Raw genomic sequence first — 7,850 nt, 5'->3', positions numbered from 1 at the left:
ACCAGGTCCGGGACACGAACCGCAGTCGACTACATGGGAGTCCAGCGACATAGCCATTACGCTCACTGCTGTTCCCTTTATTTATTTATTTTTAATATGACCAGAAAGGGACAGAGTGAGAGAGAAAGAGAGAGAGAAAGCCGCTAGGTCTGGGACTCAAACCAACCACGGTTGGCCATGTGGGAGTCTAGTACCCTTAACCACCATACCACCTGCTGCCCCCTCCCCATTTTTTAAAGATATTATTTCCTAGTTCTTTTTTAGAATTATTTATTTAATTTTTTGTTAATGTGTTATAAGGCATGTGTGCTCACCAGAGAGACACAGAGAGACAGAAAGCAAGCCGCCAGGTCTGGGACTTGAACTGTGGTCACCCATGTGGGAGTCTAGTGCCTTAACCACTGTTCTACTTCCTGGCCCCTATACTTCACTTTTCACTGTTCTACTTCCTGGCCCCTATACTTCACTTTTTTCTTTTCTTTTCTTTTTCTTGGGGGGGTGGGGAATTGGTATAGAGCGCGTAAGCTCGCTAGAAAGACAGAGAGACAGAAAATGAGAGATCACCCCCCCAGGGTAGAAGGCCACGCCACAATCCCTTCTCTAAGCCACCAGGTCCAGGACTCAAACCATGGAGGACTACGTGGGAGTCCAGCAACATAGCCATTACACCAACAGCTGGTCCCACATGCCTCACTTTTTAACGCTGGAAGGTAAGATCATCCCCAAGCCCCTCCTGCTTGCACTGCTGGAAGCAACCACTAGAGGGCAGACCCTGACCTCAAACGGAGAGGGCAGAAACCACCTGGTCTGAGGGTCTCAATCAGCAGGAGCCTCTGAGCAGACCAGCACCCCAGGGGGGTCCTGAAAAGGGAGCAGGAAGTCTGACCTCAGTAGACTAAGGGGCACCACATGGCATGGACCAGAGCTTGGGCTTTGGACCTAATCTCAAATCCTGACTCTACCACACAGATGAGCTTTGGGCAAGTAATGGGAGGTCTCTAACCCTTCTGACACTTGGCAGGCCCGGTTTTTTCTGCATAACAGCCTAGGAGGCGGTACCATTCCCATCACAGTATGAGAAGGCTGGGACAAAGACGTCCTCTGTGGCGTTGTCAGTCATAGTAGGAACCTGGAAACCTTCCCAGCAGCCCCTGAAGGTGAATCGTTACATAAACTGCGGTTCTTCATCTTCTGTTACGATGTCTGTAGATGCCCAGAAAAGGGTCTGATAACAGCAGTTATTACCCCTGAGGCTCTGGCCTTACTGGACTTGTTTTCTTTCTTTCTTTTTAAAGAATTTTTTATTTTATTTTATTTTTTATTATTATTTTCTAATTTGACTGGAGAGAGAAAATGAGAAAGCAAGCCACCAGGTCTGGAACTCAAACCACGGTTGACCATGTGAGAGTCCAGTGTCTTAACCACCATGCCACCTGCCTGCCCGGACTTGTTTTTTTGTTTGTTTGTTTTGTTTTAAGAATTACTTTATTTGGGAACTAGCAGTTGGCGTAATGACTATGTCGTTGAACTCCCACGTAGTCGACCGCGGTTCGCGTCCCAGACCCAGTGGCTTAGAACTCACACCAGACGTGTGTGCGTGCATGCCCAAGATCCCGAGAGGAGAATGGAGGAGAAGGGATAGCGGCGTGACCATCCCCCCGGGGGGGATTTCTCACTTTCTGTCTCTATGTCTCTGTCTGTCTGGCAAGCGCATGTGCCCTATAGTGGAAAAAAAGAAAAAAAAACTCTCCAAAAAAAAATTTATTTTATTTTATTTTAATTTGACCAGAGATGGATAGCGAGAGAGAGAGAAAGTGAGAAGGCAAGACACCAGGTCCAGGACTTGAACCATGGTCACCCATGTGGGAGTCCACCACATCACCTGCCAGCCCCATCTTCTTTTACTATTTTTTTAGAGATATTTTTGCTCACCAGAAACACAGAGAGAGACAAAGTGAGAAATCAGCACCTACTGCGGATGGCCACGCCACAGTCCCTTCTCCTCCATTCTTCTCTTGGGATTTTGGGCATCCACGCACACATACCTGGCATGAGTTTCAAGCCACCAGGTCCAGAATTTGAGGCATGTTCGACCATGTGGGAGTCCAGCGCCTTAACTACTATGCCACCTGCTGGCCCCCACTTTATTGTATCTTAATGTTACCTGATACAGACAAAAACTTATATGTAATATAAACTTTTATATAAACCCGAACGTGCTCAGAAAGCACACTGCAATAAATACCTGTGAGCTCGCATTCAAGGCTGTAACTGCCAGTAATTTGCATATTCCTGCAAGCCCCCATCTCATGCTCCCACTTCTTCCCTTCCATTCCAATCACGGGTCATCACATCCTGCCTTTTTTATTTATCACTTCTTCACTTCTTCAAAAATTATAGTTGTACCATAAATACATGTTTAAACACTATACTGCCTAGTTTTGCTTGATTTCGAGCTCAATCAAAATATCACTGTCTGGAGCCAGCAGGTGGCATGGTGTTTAAGGCGCTGGACTCCCACATGGCCGACCACAGTTCTAATCTTAGATTCAGTGGCTTGAAAATCACACCGGAGGGACCAGCAGTTGGCATAATGGCTATGTCACTGGACTCCCAAGTAGTCGACTGTGATTCGAGTCCCGGACCCAGTGGCCTAAACTCACACCAGGTGCGTGTGCGTGCCCAAGATCTCGAGAAGAGAATGGAGGAGAAGGGATGGCGGTGTGGCCATCCCCCCAGGGGGTGATTTCTCGCTTTCTGTCTCTCTGTCTCTCTCTGTCTGTCTGGTGAGTGCACCCGCCCTATAGCAAAAACCTCTCCAAAAAAAAAAGAAAGAAAGAAAGAAATTAAAAAGGAAAATCACACCGGGGACATGTGCTTGCATGCATATATATATATATATATATATATACACACACACACACACACACGCACGCACACACACACATATTGTCATCTGGAACTTGGATTTTCTTCTCTCTCAATCTTATGGTCCAAAGATGCATCCGTTCTGTCACACGTAACTAACATGCATTCGTTCTCAGTTGTGAACTCTGTGACGTGCGTACACCACCGTTTATTCACCCAGGTTGTTTTCAGCTGCCCCTACTGTGGGAGCTCCGGCACCAGCATTCCTGTTCCTCTCTCACGGGGTACACTTCTCATGGGTTTAGAGCTGAGGTGGGCTTGCTGGGTCAGAAGCGTGCAAATGGTGGAGGGAATGTCGCCAGATTGTCTCCAGGGTGGCTTCCAATTTTTGCCTTTATTTTTTTATTGAGTCTTGTTTTCTTTTAGTTTTTGCTATAGGGCACATGTGTGCTCCAGAGAGAGACAGGAAGAAAGAGCGAAATCACTTTCCAGGAGGGATGGCCATGCCACCATCCCTTCTCCTCCACTCTCCTCGGGGGATGTTGGGCATATCTACATGCGAGCCCTGTGGCCCTCAACCCGCTAGGTCAGGGACATGAACTGCAAAACTGGCCATGTGGGATCAAGCGTCTTAACCTCCATGCCACCTGCTTGCCCAATTTGTTTCCCTTTGATCAGTTTTTGTTTGTTTGTTTTTGAATTTTCCCCAGAGGCCTAGTTTACTGGCCAGTGCAGGAGACAGTGAGAAACCACCTCCCAGGGCAGATGGTCACACTGACATCCCTTGTCCTCTCAGGATCCTAGGCACGCATGCACACGCACCCACGTGTCTTCCAAGCGGCTGGTCTAGCACTTGACCTCATAGCCCGCCATGTGGGATCCGGCCACCCTAACAATGCCCCCAGGTGCTGCGGGCTTTGATCTCTTTTTTGTTTGTTTGTTTGTTTGTTTGTTTTTGTTTGTTTTAGAATTTTTTGAGTACACTTGCAGGAGAGAGACAGAAAGTGAGACATCGCCTCCTGGAGGGGCTCGCCACCTATAATCCCTTCTTCATTCTCCTCTCTGGATTTTGGGTACTCCACCCACACACGCCTCACATGTTTTTCAAGCCCTTGGGATCCAGGATTGGAACCACAGACTCAGCCATGTGGGATCCAACACCTTAACCACCATACCAAGGCTGGTTTTTATCTTTTTTTTTTTTTTTTTGTAGAGGTTTTTGCTCGTCAGAGAGAGAGAGAGAGACAGAGATCGTGAGAAGGAGTCTCCTTCATTCTCTTCCCAGGAGTTTGAGCATGTGTGCACATGTGCCTGGTGTGAGTTTGAAGCCACCTGGTGTCCTGGGACTGGAACCTCAGTCAGCCATGGCGGAGTCCAGAGATGGAACCACCACGCCCCCTGCTGGCCCCGCTTTGACCACGTTTATCTGAAATCGTCCCCACCGCGCAGGCCCGCTGCCCGCCCAGGAGCACTCGCCTTTATTCTCCGGTTTGAGCTCCTCCTGCAACAGGTCTGTTTGCCGGTTGCCCAGCACGAAGGCGAGGAAGGAGAGGATGAGGGCGTTGAGGATGCCGATGATGGCCAGGATGTACGCCCAGCGCACCGAACAGTCCCCCAGGGAGTACTTCCCCGTCTTGGCCCCGCACATGTCCCGGATGGTCTCGGCGTCCCAGCCGTCGGGGAAGATCATGCAGCCCAGGACCAGGCACAGAGCTGGAGCGGCCACCACCGAGTGGGGAGGGAAGAGAGAAGGGGTCGTTACTCCCTGCAACTTGAGGACCCCCAAGACCCTCTCGGTCTGCCCCACACCTGCCTTCCCACCCTCCCAACCCCACCCAATGCTTGTTAACCACTTGGGGGAATGAGGAGACAGAGAGAAAGAGAGAGAGAGAGAGAGAGTACTGGGATGGGCCTCCTGCCTGGAAAGGGAGGAGTTTTTGGACCCCCCCTTCCATGTCCTCTCCACAATCACATCAACTCCTCTACAGGAAAGTCCTCTCTCTGGAAGTATGAGAAAATAGCAAACCACAGCCACCTCCTTCAGCTCCGTCCAGAAACATGTCATGCTTACTCTCTCCCACCCCCACTGTTCATGTTTAATTTTTTTTAAATTTTTATTTATTAATTCATTTTTATTTTAATTTGACCAGAGAGAGACACAGAGAGAAGGGGGTGGGGAAGTGAGAAAGCAAGCCACCACATCCGGGACTCGAACCGTGGTCAGCCATATGGGAGTGTCCAATGCCTTAACCACCATGCCACCTGCTGGTCCCATGTTTAATTTGTGTCATTCATTCAATGAGTATCTATGGGGCACCTTTTCCCTGCTTTCAGATGTGGGGAATGTGTTCTACACTGACCTCTGTGCTGAGAAGAGAAAGTGGGGTCTTCCCGGCTGGGGTGCTGCTGCACCTCTGAGGCCTGCTCTGCCCACACAAGGGAAACCCCAGAGCAACCTCACGGGGTTGCCAGGGTCACGTGGCGTTACCCCTATAAGACAGTGCTAGGCACTTGCTCACTCCAGTAGTATGTAAAGGGCCTACTGTGTGCCAGTTGCCAGGCCTGGACTCAGGTGGGTATTTGGTTTCTAGTCTTGCGCTTGCACTGTGTGGGGAGAGATGCATTATAGTAAAATGATTAAGAATCGTTAAGAAGGCCAGGGTTCAAATCCTGGCTCGGCTATTTTCCAGGTGATTGACCCTATGCTCCTTCGCCTTTGAGCCTCAATTTTCCTCCTCTATAAAATGAGGATAATGATGGTATGAACAAGGGATTGTAAAGATTACAGGAGGCAGGGACCAGCAGCTGGCACAATTGTTACATCGCTGGACTCCCACATGGCCAACCACGGTTCAAGTCCTGGACCCGACAGCTTGAAACTCATTTCAGGCATGTTTGTGTGCAGGCCCAGAATCCCAAGAGGAGAGTGGAGGAGAAGGGAATGCGGCGTGGCCATCCTCCAGGGCAGGGGTGATTTCTCAGTTTCTGTCTCTCTCTGTCTCTCTGGTGTGCGCACATGCCCTATACCAAAAATCTCTCTTAAAAAAAAAAAAAGACTACAGGAGGCAGCAAATATAGGGTGTAAGTCTCATATAAATATTAGCTGTTATTACCAAAACTAGTCATACGATAAAAGTGATTGTACAGGGGCCGGCAGGTGGTGTGGTGGTTGGGGCTCCTGGATTCCCACATGGCCGACTGTGATTTGGCGGTTTGCTTTCTCTCTTCCTCTCTCTCTCTTTCTCTCTCTGTCCCTCTCTGGTCAAATTTAAACATTGGTAACTAAATAAATAAAGTTAATAAAAGAATTCTTTTTTAAAAAATTATTGTACAAATAAGGGAAATGGGAGAGAAGGGTCTCAGGTGAGGAGAGAGAGATGAGAGAGGGAGAAGTCTGGGAAGGCCAGGAAGGGCCATCAAGTACTTCCCTCCTCAGCACCTGTCCCCTGGGTGTTTAGTGCCCCGCCTCTCCAGTGGCAGCTGAATGGCCTGGGAAGGATCTTCCCTGACCTTTGCCCAGAGGGTGGGATCCAGGCCTGAGCCAATCAGCACACTGAATCCCACACTGGTAAAAGTAGTGGCCTTGGAACCAGCAGTTAGCGTAATGGCTATGTCGCTGGACTCCCACGTAGTTGACCACGGTTCGAGTCCCGGACCTGGTGGCTTAAAACTCACACCGTGTGCATGTGTGCCCGAGATCCCGAGAAGAGAATGGAGGAGAAGGGACTGCAGCGTGGCCATCTCCCCTGGGGGGTGATTTCTCACTTTCTGTCTCTCTGTCTCTCTCTGTCTGGCGAGTGCACGCGCCCTATAGCGAAAACCTCTCCAAAATAAGAAGAAAAAAAAAAAGAGTGATGGCCTCAGAGAGGAGCCACCTGCTTCAGTAGACCAACGTGGAGACCTGGTCCAGACTCTGGGTTTCTCTGTCTGAGACTAGAAGGTTCCACGGGACTCTGGCTGGAACTGTGGATCCTGGATCCCATGCAAGCCCATGGGGGGGCCGGCCTCACCTGGGTTTTAGGTGACAGCGATGACAAAGTGGGAGTGACAGTCCGCGCTACCCACAGTCCATGAGGCCCACCTAGCACTCAGGTGGGAAGGCCTTCGGCACTGCCAGCCCTCTCCATCCCCTCATGCACCATTGGACGGGGGCTCCCTAGGCCCCAGACTCCTCCGGCCTTCCCTACGTTAGGGTGGGCCTCCCTCTCCCGCATGATGGCGCTCAGCCCACAGGTTCCCTGCACCCCGGTGTCTGCTGTTTGGTCGGCGCAGGGCTCCCTCGCAGCCCTGGGAGGGCGTGTGCATTCTAGCAGAGAGCCACCCCTGCCTCCCCTTTCCAAGCTGATTCTCTGCAGAACTCGCCTCCTTGCAAGGGCAGGGCAGAGTCCCAGGCCAAGGGAATGGCGAGCGCAAAGCCCTCCGCGGTGATAAGGAGCCACCGAATTCAGAATTAGGCCAGCTTGAAGAAGCCAGTTAGCCCAAAGGAGAGGCAACCCCTGAGCTCAGGGGGCAGAGCGGGGTGGGAGCTGTGGGATTGGGAGCCCTGGGCGCTGGGGCGTATTTGCGTCGCTGGGACTGCACCTTGCGGACCGCAGAGGCAGCTGTGCCCGAGCCTGGGGCGCTCTGGCGCTCAGAGCGCGGGAGAGGAGCCTGCTGGGAAGGCCTACCGCCCGTCGCCCCCGCCGGCCAGACCCTCTAGAACCCTATCCGGAAGGAGAAGAAGGTCACACCCCAAAGAAGCGGCAGGGGGCAGAAGGGGCGGATTCCGCATCAGCCCTGAGTCCTTGGGGTCCCCGGAGCCCTTCCCCAGGAGGGTGCGTTCCTGTCTCCCTATCTCTAAACCGCCAGCAGGCAGGAGGGGGCAGGAGGCAAACCCACGACGTCCCCCCATCTCCTCGCGGGCCCTCCACTCCCCGGATGCCAGGAGGGGGACCCGCCGCAGTCGCTGCAGCTCCCACCAGGAGCATCGGCGGCTCCGTTGA

The 7,850-nt window shown here is 51.5% G+C and overlaps 1 protein-coding gene across 1 annotated transcript in view; it reads right to left on the bottom strand.

The window, feature by feature from the left end:
- Positions 1–7,850, bottom strand: part of LHFPL4 (LHFPL tetraspan subfamily member 4) — a 33,832-nt gene that overhangs the window by 3,989 nt on the left and 21,993 nt on the right. Inside the window, exon 2 of the mRNA XM_006152021.2 lies at positions 4,345–4,581. Within this exon, the coding sequence (XP_006152083.1) occupies positions 4,345–4,581 (237 nt within the window). The remainder of the gene's footprint in view (positions 1–4,344; positions 4,582–7,850) is intronic.

This window comes from Tupaia chinensis, unplaced genomic scaffold (assembly GCF_000334495.1).
Source record: "Tupaia chinensis unplaced genomic scaffold, TupChi_1.0 Scaffold000333_1, whole genome shotgun sequence".
Taxonomy (NCBI): Eukaryota; Metazoa; Chordata; class Mammalia; order Scandentia; family Tupaiidae; genus Tupaia; species Tupaia belangeri.
The sequence above is the reverse complement of the archived record's forward strand: the minus strand, read 5'-3'. Positions and strand labels throughout refer to the sequence as shown.